Below are 15348 nucleotides of genomic sequence, written 5' to 3' on the forward strand. Positions count from 1 at the left end.
CGACAATTACAATAGGTTTCCCACACTACGTGTGTGAACCCTAATAATAATAAGAAGAAAAAACCCGACAATTACAATAGGTTTCCCACACTACGTGTGTGAACCCTAAAAAGAAAGAAAAATCTGAGCAATTACAATAGGTTTCCCACACTATGTGTGTGAACCCTAATAATAATAAGAAGAAAAAACCCGACAATTACAATAGGTTTCCCACACTACGTGTGTGAACCCTAAAAATACCAGCAATTACAATAGGGTTCCCACACTATGTGTGTGTGAACCCTAAAAATACCAGCAATTACAATAGGGTTCCCACACTATGTGTGTGTGAACCCTAAAAAAATAGGCATATTTTGGCCTCAATAGGCAAAAGGAAGCCCAAAAGGTCCTTTAGACCTAAAAGTGAAAAGAAGCTGTTTGGGTTTGGCCAGTGTGTGCTCTACAGATAGTGTGTGATGACATCTGCGTGTGTCAGAAAGGGAGACACAGAAATAGCACATCTGGCTAGGGCTGCATCTATGTGAACAATATAGGAAGGCCTGCATGTGTCTATACATGATTGGGCCTGTATATTACAGACAGAGAGAGATTGAGGGTGCCAGAGACTATGCTTTGTTAATTCACTCCTTGCACACCTTGCACGCCTAACATGACTGCCCGTGTATTCAAAGTATGAATGTAGTCTGCAAAGCCTGGCATTACATGACTGACATGACTGGCATGACTGACATAACTGATATGACTGGCATGACTGAAAAGACATCACTGGCATGATGAACAAAAGTAATATGACTGATATGACTGACATAACTGGAATGAGTGACATGACTGGCATGACTGTAATGACATGACTGATATGACTGACATGACTTATGTCTGACATGACTGGACTGACATGACTGATATGACTGGACTGAAATGACTGACATGACTGGACTGACATGACTGTTATGACTGGACAGATATGCATACAAACTATACATACATTTAGGTAGAAGTGTGTGTGTGTGTGTGTGTGTGTGTGTGTGGTAGTGTATGTACTCAAACTATGACAACATATACTAATACATACATACATAAGTATACATAGAAACTATACATACATATAGGTATAAAGGTGTGTGTGTCTGTGTGTTTGTGTGAGAGAGAGAGAGACAAAAAAGAAGCCAAATATCAGTTTGTATGAGCATGTGTTAGTCACTGAGATATGGGTGGGTATGGCTAGGGAAGTGTCATTGTGAATGCTATAGGAAGGCCTGCTTGCGCCTGTATGTGTGTGTGCCTGGTTAATAGACACAGAGATCTAGGTAGCCAGAGCAATGTTTACTTAGGGCACAGAGATGGGAGGGGGAATGTGGGTGAGAGTGTGAGTTTCAGCTTGCGTGCGTGTGAGAAGGAGAAGGTGACAGAGGGACTTTACATGCATTCTTATGCATTGTATATAATACTGCACTGTAGAGCCATACGATAACCGATTTAGATTAAACTTGACAAATTTGTTCAGGATGGGATTCTGAATGGGCTTGTGCATTTTGGTCAGAATTGGGTAAAATATGAAAGAGCTTTAAGAATCCTAGGAGGAGTATGAAAAGTGATGATTTCAAACTATTATTAACTGTAAATTAATTGTGCATTTTTTAATAGGACATGTAATGGGAAAGTTGTTCGCACTACTGCAAGGAATCAAAAGAGTCCAATTGCATGTTCCCAAGTGGAATTATGTAGGGGATACACTTGCTTTTTTTGCAATAGCGCCCCCCAGTGGCCAATCGACACCCGGCTGGATTATGTCATAGGGGGCGTGCACTTGTCCACACCCAAGAGGTTTCGTGCAGATCGACCAATGGTAAGCCTGTCAAACGCGTGCCGATCACGGATTGGCCGATTACGTCAGCCATTTTGGAAGTATGGCATGTCTGCTTTGGGACCTGGTTCCCAGAGGCCCATAGATGATGTCTGTCAAGTTTCATGTGGATCGGCCAATCTGAGTGCATGGGGCAAATTTTTGCATGTTATAGCGCCCCCTAGCAGGTGAGGTATGGCAACCTCTGCGAGCTGCCCCAGACCCTCACAGGGAAGCTGTTTGTGAAGTGCCATCTCATTACATGCAAGTTTTCTTAAGTTAGAGCCCCATATGCGCAAAATTTACTATTGAATTTACGCCCCCTCATTTGATTGGCTTATACTGACTAGGTAGTGAAGAAATTAGCATTTTTGTTGGATACGTTTTAAAGTTCAGACTCTTCTGAACGTTTTGATACCACATATGTGCATGTATGTGAAAAATCCAGGGACTAGTTCGCGCTCAAAAATGTGTGTGATTTTGCACATTATGCAAATTAACTCGAAATCTAAGTGGGCGGAGCTTAATGGTTGTATATTAATTGTCCTATTGAATTTAGTCAAGGAATGTATAGGAACTGGAATTTTGGTTCTAGGACCTACGGTGTAGGAGATATGGACAAAAAGTCAATATGGTCTGCTATAGCGCCACCATCAGGCCAATTTGGGTCCCTGTATGGGAATCTGGTCCTTGGGGGTAACTGAACCTTTTTGCCAAGTTTGGGGTTTCTAGGCATTACGGTCTAGGCTGCACAATACATTTTAGGTCAAAAAATGGGACAAAGAATAAGAAAGAAAAATCCTAACAATTACAATAGGGTTCCCACACTATGTGTGTGTGAACCCTAATAATAGAATTTTATTTATAAGCGCCTTTCAAATAACACAAGGACACTTTCTATAACAGCAAAGGAAAAACATTTTTAATAACAGTACTAAGAAGAAAATTAATAATAATCATGATCATAAAAGCAGCTAAAAAACATTACAATGAGATAACAGAGTATAAAAGAACTAAGCATTTAGAAAAGCAATCTTAAAAAGATAAGTTTTTAGATGTCTCTTAAAAGTAGATAATGAAGGGCATGTGCAAAGATGGATGGGAAGTGAATTCCATGACTTAGGGCCAACAACACTGAACGCTCTTTCACCATATGTGCGAAGCCTAGAGGGGGGTATAGACAGTAACTGAGCATCGGCAGATCGAAGTGAGCGTGTTGGACTAAGACAGGTGTTATAAGATTACGTGCAACAGGGGATGATTTGACCTGCATACCAGCAACAGTAAGTGATGTATTGGCAAGGGAAAGGGCCACAGATTTAGTACCAATAATAAGAAGCTGTTATGGGCATATAATAATATAATAAAAGAAAATTAGCATGTAGCCAATTTGTAACAGGTTGAGTTCAAAGATACATTTAGTGATGGATGGGGGTGGGAAAGGGGCATGAGGTTTAAAGCAGAGATAAAGCTGAGTGTCATCATCATAGAGATGGTATTTTAATCCATACTGTCATAACAACTCAGCGAGTGGCAGAATATAAATGGTAAAGAGCAGTGGTCCTAGCACCGAGCCCTGAGGAACACCCTGAGCAACCAGAGCTAAATCTGATTTACAATTACCCAAGTGTATGAAATGAAGTCTATCCGAAAGGTATAAAGTGAACCAAGAAATAACGGTACCAGAAAAACCAAGATCATGGAGTTGTGAGAGCAGTATTGCATGATTGACGGTATCAAAGGCAGAAGTGAGAATGAGGAGTAAAAGAAGAGAAGCATAGCCATTATCAGAGGAGAGAAGAAGGTCATTTAGCACATAAACAAGAGCGGTCTCAGTGCTGTGCCGAGCACAGAAACCAGACTGGAAAATATCAGAGAATATTGGAAGACATGTACAGAAGTAGTTGGGAGGCCACCATGCATTCGAGGATCTTTGAGAGAAATGGCAGATTAGATATTGGGCGATAATTATTTAGAACAGTAGTGTCAAGATTCTGTTTTTTGATAACCAGAGTGATGGCAGATGTCTTTTAATCGAATGGAACGGGACCAGAAACAAGAGAAAGATTAACAAAATGACAGATAGAGGAGGATAGAGAAGAGATGCCTACAAGCAGAGATGTAGGTATAGGATCAAGAATGCAGGTAGTAGGTTTAGAACTGGCGAGGAGTTTAATTATATGATCATTGTTAACTAAAGAAAAAGTGGAGAATGACAAAGAGGACGAGACATCTGGGAGGAAGTGGAGAAAGAAGAACTACATGCTTGATCCTTCAGCAGATCCTGGTAGATAACTGAGACTGAGAAATGTGTTACATTGATCAGATGTAGGGGCCAGAGGAGATGAAGGGGGACGCAGAAGATTATTAACTATTTTAAACAAGGGTTGCTTGGGGTCAGAACCAGAGTTATTTATTGCAGACGTGTAATATAGAGCACAGGCTGAGTTTAAGGCATCCTTATACAAGTTATTTTTGTTAAAACTTGTAAATCCTGTAAAGCTGCTTTGTGACATGTGCTGTGAAAAGCGCTATACAAATATATTTGATTTGATTTGATTTATATTTGGTCAAGTGGTCATTATAAGCCTGGTGATGAACAGGCAAACCAGTTTTCTTATATAGCCATTCAAGACGCCTGCCCGTAGTCTTTTAGAACATGTAGGTTAGGTGTAAACCAGGGTGATACATGGGTGGAGGGAACATATCGAGTTATTACAGGTGTAAGGGCTGCGTGACAGGGGTGAAGTCTAATTCTGAGAGGACTGAAAATTAAACCTAATTTTGAGAGTACTGAAAAAAGATGACTCAGCGATAAAAAATCAAAACTGCTGCCTCTGTCATTTCTTTGGATGCACTTTTTCCAGTGTCTGGTCCATAACTGTCTGAGTCAAAGCCAGTGAAATCCCCACAGTGAGGGGTCGCCTTTCCTGGAAAGTGTCCTCCTCCACCAATACAGTACTGCAAATTGTACAAATATACATTATACTATTATTAACACATAAAAAACATTACTCATTACATCCTTTTGTCAATGCTTTGAATAACGTACATGTTCAGTATGGCATCCAATTGGTTTGATCCCAGAGCAAATAGCCATAGCTGCCTTCTTCTCATTGAACACTCTGAAGGTGATGAAACCAGACTCAAACTGATCTGATACATAAAAAGTGCAAAGCAAAATATAGATTAAATTAGTTAAACACCAGTTTTGGTGTTATCCGTGTGGCCATCACAATTGATACCTAAAGGAAATACCTCTTACATACCTCTTACAGATGGTCCATAAAGGGTTTCTGTTGAGTGTTTGTCTCCAGTATCATACACTACAGGACTAGTAGGCCCGACATCTTTGTTACATTCTCCTATCCCAAACCTCACAGGATATTTCTATAATATAGAAATTAATATAACATCATTAAAGCAGAAAAAGGACAACTTACCCATTTTAAAGCATTGTTTCATTTGAAGTGGTCCTAGATTTCATTTTTACTGCAGTGCACTCTAATTCTTACAGCTCTTTTCAGGATAGTTCTTTAAAAAGGCCAAGTAGAGTTGCAACTATTGATATACACCCTAGCACAGGGGTCGGGAACCTTTTTGACCGAGAGAGCCATGAACGCTACATATTTAAAAATGTAATTCCATGAGAGCCATACAATATCAGGGTTGCCAACTTGCGAACGTAAGTTATTGACGGGGGGGGACGACGACACGAATTAAGTATTATATCGCGTATCGCGATCGATCAATCGCCAGTGGGTGGCGCCAGAGCGAACCAGTAACTCATTGAATCATAGATATGGATCAGAGGTAAATAAACTAGATTTTGTTTCAGTGTGAGAAATCGGATGTGTGGCGTGTGAAGACGGTCAAATGCGTGTGTCGCACGCTCAATGCAACCCTGCAATATGTTTAAAAAAATAAAAGACCAATCCTTTTAAAGTATAATAGGTCTCGGAATTCTTTTTTTAACGTTTAACGTTGTTAAGCTGTTAACAACGACTAATGCGACTAATGGTTTTGCTGATGGTTGGTAGTCTGGTTGATAGGCTACGTGGTGAGTTTAAGCTTCATGCAGGCGTTGAGACTTCCATCCGTTAAACGTGATCGTAGGTTGGTCTTAATGTTTTTTAGATGTGAAAACGACCGCATACGTAAAGCCAAACATTGTCAGTACAGCAACACTCACATGCTGCAGTGTGTGGTATGATGGGAAGCGCGTTCCAGGTTTGGAAAATCAGCTGGTCCGCGATCCAGAAAAATCTCTGACTGAGACACCGGGGATGTAACTCAGGTCAGCGCTGTCCACTGCACACTTGTGTGGATGGGTGATAAATTTAAAAAGACAAGTACGCACACGAAAATCTCCAACGCGCGCTTTAAATGACTGCAGAAGTGATTGCCACCCGCAAACGTGAGCGGCAAGAAATTAATGGATTGAAATACGTTTATATTTTAGCATTATTAGTTTTAGTAAAAAATTGTCTCTGAGCTATATGCAGCCATCAAAAGAGCCACATCTGGCTCGCGAGCCATAGGTTCCCGACCCCTGCCCTAGCACGTGTCAAACTCTAGGCCAGCAGACCAAATGTGGCCCGCTGCATCATTTTATGTGGCCCACAAGACCTTAAAAAGCCTAATTATCCTAATTAATAATCTTAAAGGTAAAAAATGTGCAATTATTTTCCACAACAGCGTCTGGCCGTAAATCTCTCCTCTCAGGCCACCTCCTCTCTGAGACCGATCTCATCCCTGAGACCAGGAAATGACAACTCGCTTTTACATGATTGCATAAGAAATTAAGATCATGGTAGATCATGAGATCACTCCTCTGCGTTCGCCCCCTACTACAGAAATAGTGTACTATATTGTAAATATAATGGTAAATTGTAAATATGGTAAATAGTACAATATTTCTGTGATAGGGAGCAATTTTGAATGCAGCAATGGGTTATATTATATTAAGTGGTGGGCTGTTAACGGCGTTAACACCGATAACGGCCGACCACTACTTAAATTTAACTCGCTTGCAGACCATTTTTATCTGTATACATATATACATATATTAAATGTTAAATTTAATTAGTTGTCGGCCGTTATCAACGTTATCGGTCCTAATTATATTATATTATATATATATTTTTAGCAAACATCACATACAGTCGTATGCAAAAGTTTGGACACCTCTTGTCAAACAGAGTTAAATTTATTATATATAATATTATGAATAATATTATAATTAATATTTATATATAAATAAATATTTATTTGCAAATGTTTTCATATAAATGTATATATAACCATGTGTATGTAACGGGGCTCGCGCCCCGGAGCGAGGAGACGGACACAATCGCTGAGAAGAGCGAGATTTATTGAAGGGAATACCAGAATCGTTGTTGCTGAGCCAGGCATGGTCAATAACGGGAGGGCAGTCCGAATAACAGGCGAACACGGGCATAACGACGACAGGGGAACACGAGAACAGACAATGAATCAAAAACAAGAACACACTAAGGCCAGGTATAACGATCCAACAGACAAACATCCAAAACAATCAAAATACCAGACAACGGACAAGGGAGACTCAGGGGTTTATATACATGGGACAGAAAACGAGGGACAGGTGTGAACGATAATACAGGGGCGTGGTAACAAACGAGGAATCACGAAGACAAACGAGCTGGGCGGGATGAACAGGCAGGGAACACGGACATAAGGGAACCCAGAGTGGCAGCTACGAGAGGGGGCGTTGCCCTACGTGACATAACCCCCCCTCAAAGCGTGCCACTCCAGGGCACGCAAGGGCAGACAGGACAGGGACACCGACTAGGACAGGACAGGGAACTACGGCACACGGCGAGGGACAGGAACAGCAGACACAGGACAGACCAGAGGGACAGGACCGGGCAGAACAGGACATGGGACCTGGGGCATGGCAGGGACAAAGACAGGGGACATGGAGACTGGCCAAGAGCTGGACAGGGACGTGGTACGACACGGGACACAGGGGGGCAGGACAGGGCCAGGGCGAGGCACAGGAGCAGGACTGGACAGGACAGGACTGGGGACAGACACGGGAGTCGGGCCAGGGGACAGGGCAGAGGAGAACACGGAGGCAAAGACAGCATGAACAACAGAGACGGGCACAGGCACAAGGTGGGTGACGACTTGAGGAACAGACATGGGGACGGGGACAGAGACGACACCACAGGAAACAGACACGGGAACAGGAACACAGACCTTGACAGACACAACCACGGGGACAGGGACCAAAACAAAACCAGGGACAGGACCAGGGAGCAAGGGGAACACGGGCAACGGAACATAGGAGGCACAGGGCGGAGCAGGGGGAACACAAAGTCCATGCCCAACAGGGGGCAGCACAGTCTCAAGGGCAACAGGCGGGGACCGCTGGCGTGCAGCGGGAACAGGCGGGGTCCGCTGGCGGGCAGCGGGAACAGGCGGGGTCCGCTGGTTGGCAGTGGGAACAGGAGCCGGCAAGGACGACCCCTCCTGGGTCACGGAGACAGGAACCGGCGTGGGTGAGACGTCCTCGGGGGGCGGAACCACCATCGGGCTGACGTCCTCGGGGGGCGGAACCACCATCGGGCTGACGTCCTCGGGGGGCGGAACCACCATCGGGCTGACGTCCTCGGGGGGCGTGTCCGCCATACTGACGTAACCGGAGGGCGTGTCCGACATACTGACGTCACCAGGGGGCATGTCCGCCATACTGACGTCACCGGGGGGCGTGTCCGCCATACTGACGTCACCGGGGGGCGTGTCCGCCATACTGATGTCATTCAGGGTTTCAGCCAGCCACTCCTTCGTCGAGTGGCTTGTACGACCCCAAAAAAAATTCTTGGGGAGCCTATGGGGCGTTGTTTCCGGGGTCGGCGGAGGGAAGTCCTCATCCTCTGGGTCCTGGGTGAGCCTGGCAGAACACACAGACACACAAGCTCCTCGGTTGCTCTCTCTGCTGCGGCTCCGCCTCCCTTGAGGCGCCGGGTGCTCGCGGTGGTCAGAGAGAGTCAACCGAGGGTTAAGCGAAAACTTGTCTGTGCGCTCAGACCGTCTGCCCGCTGCTTGCACTACAGGGGTTTTTTCCCCGTCGTGTTCGCAAAACCGGGCAGACACACATCGCTCAGATGGAGTCTCGTCGCGAAAGCCAGTAGAAAGAGACTGTGCTTTCTTTGGTCGGCGACGAGACTTCCTTGTACCCGCAGCGCCAGGGGTATTCCTGTCTCTGGTTTGTTCGCACTGAAATACCGGAGAGTTGAACCGGACTAAACCAGCCGACATCCATTCACAGTGTTTGAACTCACCAGAGTCTCGCTCTCTCGCTGTGTCCTTGATAGGTCTGGTATTATGTAACGGGGCTCGCGCCCCGGAGCGAGGAGATGGACACAATCGCTGAGAAGAGCAAGATTTATTGAAGGGAATACCAGAATCGTCGTCGCTGAGCCAGGCAGGGTCAATAACGGGAGGGCAGTCCGAATAACAGGCGAACACGGGCATAATGACGACAGGGGAACACGAGAACAGACAATGAATCAAAAACAAGAACACACTAAGGCCAGGTATAACGATCCAACAGACAAACATCCAAAACAATCAAAATACCAGACAACGGACAAGGGAGACTCGGGTTTATATACATGGGACAGAAAACGAGGGACAGGTGTGGACGATAATACAGGGGCGTGGTAACAAACGAGGAATCACGAAGACAAACGAGCTGGGCGGGATGAACAGGCAGGGAACACGGACATAAGGGAACCCAGAGTGGCAGCTACGAGAGGGGGCGTTGCCCTACGTGACAGTGTAGGAATAGCGAGTTTAAATCATTCTTACTTTCACTCATATATATATATATATATATATATATATATATATATATATATTTCATTTTAAAAATAAATAAATACTAACAAAAAAGGAAAAATAATACTACACATTTTAAATTGAACGGAGTAGAAAGATCATAACCATTTTTGACAGTGGCATTTAAGCACATGTTAAACACATCCTATGGAGAAAATCACAAATAGATTTTAATTTTAATTTAAGCAGCAGTGAAAGATCTTTTTCAGACAACAACACTTGCTATATACAGAACTGTCAAATTTGTTTAATGCCTATGTTATTTGTTTGATTAAGTAAATGCAAGAAACCCAAATTTAACTCAGTAACGTATTAAGCAATAAAGACCAGGGAAATAATAAAAGCAAACTTGATTAGTGAATTATTTACAAAAAATATTATTTAGAATCAAAACAAAGATTTCAAAGGCAATAAAACAAATAAAAGCTTACACTGAATTGTTTGTGAAGAACTCAAACTTAATGGATAAAACTATTGTGATATCTGCTTGTTCAAATCAAGCTCATAAAAAATTAAGCAGCTTCATGCTCAAGAGAAAACAGTAAAAGCCAGCATTCAGAATGAGCAATAAAATGCATTATTTTACTCATTATTTTACCCACGAAGTGACGGCATCTCGACACTGCAGTGTTTCCATATCGATGTGATTTTCCCAATAAGCAGGCCCGTTGACAGTCTTACTGGGGCCCGGGACAAGAAAGTTTCATGAAAGTTTCAAAGTGCTTACGTAATTTGAATTTCCTCTGTAGCAGACAATCCTTGTGTTAGGTCATATAGTATATAATATAGCCACACATCAAAGCTGTTTCTGACAGCTGACTGGTTTATACTTGACGCGGCGCGGTGAGAGGGTCCGCGCGGCAAATGAAATGAAAATGAGGGCCTCACGCGCTGTCGATTCGCGAGGTCGTGCACCTCTCGAATTTTGGAACTTAAATGAACAAAGTCATGTTTGCAGGGTTCATACACCTTTATAAGGTGGAATTAAAGCAGTTGTACGTCACTTTAAAGGTCCATTTCAATATTTCCCAGAACGTTAAACTTAAACTTAATTAAGTTAAATATTTATACATATACTCGAATTGATTCGAAATAGTTTGCTTTTTAAATTCACATTATTTAATGGTTATTTATTTTCAAAACACCCAATCTTAACTTCTTCACGTTAATGTAATGTAATACAAGAGAACTGTTCAGTCAGACAGATATTTGTTGTGAAACGAAGTAGTTACAATTTCAAACATTTTCAAGTACTTTAGCCTAAATTCCAGCACTTTTCAAACCTGGAACACAATGCAACATTAAAATTCGTCAGGTAAATGTTTTTCCTTTCTTTTCTGCGCTCCAGATTTCTGTTTACTTTAACTATCCACCACTGTATTTCCTGCTGTTGGGCAGGTACCTGTCGGCTACAGTCTGTGCTGGATCAAACCATTTTTCAGTGGGAGGCGGGGGTGTATGCACTTAATGGAAAATATGCAGATAGGTAAAAAGCAATTGAGCTTATTTTGAGTACAGAATTTTATAATAATGAAAGATTTTAAGATTATTTAAAATTATAGACTTTAAATAAAAAATAAATTGCTGGGCTCTTTGATGGGCCCCCCTGGCCCTGGGGCCCGGGACAACAGACCCGGTTGTCTCCCCCTGTCAACGGGGCTGCCAATAAGTATTTGAGAAATACAAATAATGATCCCAAAACGTTCAGGAAAATAAAAATGTATGCAGATGGAAGGGTGTTTCAAGAAAGATGGGAAAGTGAATACATGTTTGTGCTTCAAGGGGAAAAACCTTGTCAAAAAGTACAATCTACGCAAATATATCTATAATATTTGTAACTTGAATAAGTAAAAAATCAGTTATTTAACATTAAGGAGTAGTTACATTTATAAGTTACATGTGGCCACCAAATACATTATGCTGATGTGGCCCATGGTGAAAATGAGTTTGACACCCCTGCTCTAGCACATGACTGGAATGATTAACATGATGAGCTTAGAAGGGTTTGCTTCACCTTGAATAAGTGATACAGGCTTCCACCACTGCTACTGAGGAATTTGCTATCAGTGTGATAGCGTAGGATAGAGTCATTGGTCCAGTTTTGCAGCTGCACACCATTAGGAACATGCCACACTGATACATCCTCTGCACTGATATCATAGTAACCAGGACTCTGTGAAGTAAAAGCACATTAAGTAGTAGTAGTACCATTCAATAGCTTACTGCTGTAAAGACATGTCATATCCATCTTATTCAATATAACACAAGTTTTCTAATTTTAAGTGTACAATTAATAATGTACTTTATAATCATCACTGGTAGCACCCTCTGCAGTGCCAAAGGTGTCCATGTTAGCCCATGTTCCTTCACCATCAGGTCGTTTAGGGTCACTACCCTGTTGACTTGACCATCGGTCACCTAAAGTGCATTTCCCATGAATATTGTTCTCATGTACACTGGCTACCAATGTCCATCCACCACCCGCTGTGGTCATATCGCAGAAGGTTTGATACATCACTCCATTTGCTGTTGTTAGGTAGTATATGCCATCTGAAGAACAGTGTAGTGATCACTGTTAGAAGCAGAATAATACAGTGAAATAATACTAATACAAAATTAATGGTTATAAATAAAGTATATAGTAAATAAAATAATTTTTCCCCTAGTGGTTGAATGAATAGTCAGAAGGAGGAAGCACTCACCAGTAGTAGCTCCATACCTCTCTTTGATATCATGGCAGCTTCTACTGAGAACTCTCAGCCTCGCATGATACTTCCCAAGCTCAGAGTTAATATATGTGCCGTTTACAACAATTGGTTTAACTGTGACTACATTTCCGGTGACATGCAGTAGTTCCACTATCAATAAAATGAAACACAGCAACATAACTTAAAACGGAGTCAGTCAAATTAATCCAATTTTTATATATTAATTTAACTCAACTTAAATGGGAAAAAAAGACACAAGAAAAATTCCACGCAACGTTGAATAGCAATCTGTTATCTGTGGGCTTCCCCTGGGCAAACACTGCATTTGCTTTTTATAACCCATTTGCATTTACCCTTTGCTCGGGAACTTTCGTTACTCAATGTTTAGGCTTAATAATTAAATACAAAGTAAATTTACATTGTTTGCTTCCTGAGAATGAAGCTATGTGTAGTGCACGTTCTGGTAAAGTAGGACACCATTTGAATAATACTGGTTAATCATAAATGTAAGGGATTATCCAGCGGGACTCTCTGAAGTCTGATTGGTTGATAACCAATTGTATCGAGATATTTTGTAAAATGTTTACTGAAATTATATTTATGTAACTTCAGTAGTAAATGGTGCAGTTAAAAAAAACAGGTCATTTTGTATTCAAGTCCTTCACTAGCTACTTGTCTTTCACTAGTCCTTCAGTGCAATTTGCATTCAAGGTAACATGAACAGGTTTGAGGCAGACCTGCTTTGAGTGCTCTAGGTCTGAACTTCCATGTTGTAGTACATATTATCCAAGATGTACAAGAATAGAACAAATATAATGGGATTTTATAGTATCATTTGGAGGTAGTACATCTTCCTCCCGGAATTAATCTGTACATTAAACCAATTGGAAAGAACATCTACATTACAAATGACTAAAAGAGACAGAAACTGATTTCAGGGTAGTTTGCCAACTATAATTTAATCAGGTAATACACATTTTTGGCTTAATATTGAATGTAATGGAGAGTCTATTATTTAAGTGTTTCTTCAGGCCTATAGAGGGCGCATGTGTAGTTCATTGTGTTGACGCTGTGTGTAGCAACAGCAGGAGAAAAACTTGAGAGAGGCCAGGGAGCAACACTGGAGGTAAGTACTCGAATAGACAAAATAACTGAAACAAAGGCAAGGTGGCAAAACACCGTGAACAGACAATTGCAAAAAGGGCTAGAGGTTGACGACATAGAAGGCAGACAACTCAGAGGTGAGGCACTGCGTCTGTCGTCCTTATTATCCCAGGATTAGTGATGTAAAATTTGAAGCGATGCCTCGGAGCCTGTATCGAGCAAAAAGGGGAGTGCGTGTGTCATTACTGTAAAAATGGCGTGTGTCATTACCGTAAAAATCACGTGACTGATGACAAATGAGGCCTCGGATTCAGTGGGCTAGGTCATCGTTTCATTTTGAGTGTCACAACCAGAGACCAACCAGAGACCGTATATATAAGTGAACTGGACGACATGAGTGAAAAGTGAAGCCTCCGTGTGTCAGCTGCCCTCTAGTGGCTGGCTGCAGTACAACTTTTAACCCTGCCCATTCCCATGTAAGTGAATGGGCCGGACGAGAAACTTTGAATTTTTATTACACGTAAAATACGTTTTTTGAGCAATTATATTTTGTCAATTCTATAACACCCCATTGCGTTAGTATCTCTCCCAGTGTTTTTCTCTACAATAAACAGATTTTATAGAAGTTATTAAGAGTTATTTAAAGGGGTGTGGCGATAAGGTGATTGACAGTTAATAGCTGCGTTGGTTGACATCTAATACCAGGCGCTCAAACGTGAACGCGCTCAACATCAAATTCTCGACAGCAAAACTCTCGAGAGCAGTATTAAAGCCTTTTACCTTTGTTTATTTTGTAAAACGTCAAAAGTTTCTATACTGGTGGGCGTATCCTAACGAATGTCGGGGCAGAGATACGGTCTCTGGCGGAGATACTGTCCTGCCTACCGGTTCTAATGCGCATGCTCTGGCTCCAATTTTCAAGATGGCAGCGTCCGTGCGGCCATCTTGGTGGCTTCAAAAACTCACCCCCAACACTGTTAAAAAGCTTCTTTAAAAAAATAAAAATCAGTAATTTATATTTATTTTACGTGTTCAAAATCACATCACTCAAATAATAATATTTCCATGTAAAAACACACTTTTATATTCATTGGGCCGTGGCAAAAATATTTTATTTTATACACAGACATTCCAGTTTTCTCTGACTCAGAATTAATTGAGTCTGTCATATATCATTTTGCACAGCAGGTGTCACTAGTGAGAACGAGTCAACGAGGTTTCAGGTAATGAACCTTTTGGTGAACATTTTAGCTGGAAAGCCCCATTGGTTCATTAAGCCTCGTTTTGCCATCACTACCCAGGATGACAGGTGCATGCCATCACCGCTGATTAGCCTGAGGTCTGGCTCGTGGGCTCCTCCTGGTAGCCCCGCCCTGGGGCCAGCCCTGACATATTTATCCTATAGGCTCAACTAGTGCTGGGCGGTATGACCAAAATTCTATATCACGGTATGGTTGTGTACCTGTGTTCTGTCGAATTTTCCTACCGTGTCCGAGGGCATCGCGTATTTGTACATGTATCTCTCTAGAGTTTGTTTACATTGTGGAAACGTCATAATGTAGCGCAAATCAGCATTTAAAAGGTGGGATAAATTAAATTAAAAGTTTTATTTTGCGTATTCATGTATTGTTATTAGTGCTGTCAATTCCAGGTGCCGCGATTAAAAGTCCTCACCAGGATTTAGCTCGAGCTTGCTAGATTTTCTAATTTGCAATCCAGGTAAAATTAGTGGAATCAACACAATCCAGGAATCCTGAGCAAAATCCTGGTGAGGACGTTTAATCGCGGCACCTGGAATTGACAGCA

At 42.0% G+C, this 15348-nt stretch overlaps 1 protein-coding gene across 1 annotated transcript; it reads right to left on the reverse strand.

Moving 5' to 3' along the window:
• Positions 1 to 2738: 2738 nt before the first annotated feature.
• On the reverse strand, positions 2739 to 13106 carry LOC143523594 (intelectin-like). Its single transcript, XM_077018152.1, has 6 exons — positions 12433 to 13106; positions 12033 to 12280; positions 11745 to 11903; positions 5113 to 5233; positions 4896 to 4999; positions 2739 to 4804 (listed from the first exon to the last, which is right to left on the reverse strand). Exons 1-6 carry the CDS (start codon positions 12614 to 12616, stop codon positions 4652 to 4654), a joined length of 969 nt encoding a protein of 322 aa, XP_076874267.1. The 5' UTR covers positions 12617 to 13106; the 3' UTR covers positions 2739 to 4651.
• Between the last annotated feature and the right edge of the window lie 2242 nt (positions 13107 to 15348).

Source organism: Brachyhypopomus gauderio, chromosome 9 (genome assembly GCF_052324685.1).
Source record: "Brachyhypopomus gauderio isolate BG-103 chromosome 9, BGAUD_0.2, whole genome shotgun sequence".
Lineage (NCBI taxonomy): Eukaryota > Metazoa > Chordata > Actinopteri > Gymnotiformes > Hypopomidae > Brachyhypopomus > Brachyhypopomus gauderio.

What these genes read in the sequence shown, in the direction of transcription:
- LOC143523594 (XM_077018152.1), bottom strand. Translation starts at nt 12,616, where the DNA reads ATGTTGCTGTGTTTCATTTTATTGATAGTGGAACTACTGCATGTCACC. An exon ending in GCCTGTATCACTTATTCAAG is followed by an intron (nt 5,234 to 11,744) that starts GTGAAGCAAACC and finishes TCTATATTATAG; the next exon opens with AAATATCCTGTGAGGTTTGG. An exon ending in TTGGATGCCATACTGAACAT is followed by an intron (nt 4,805 to 4,895) that starts GTACGTTATTCA and finishes TACAATTTGCAG; the next exon opens with TACTGTATTGGTGGAGGAGG.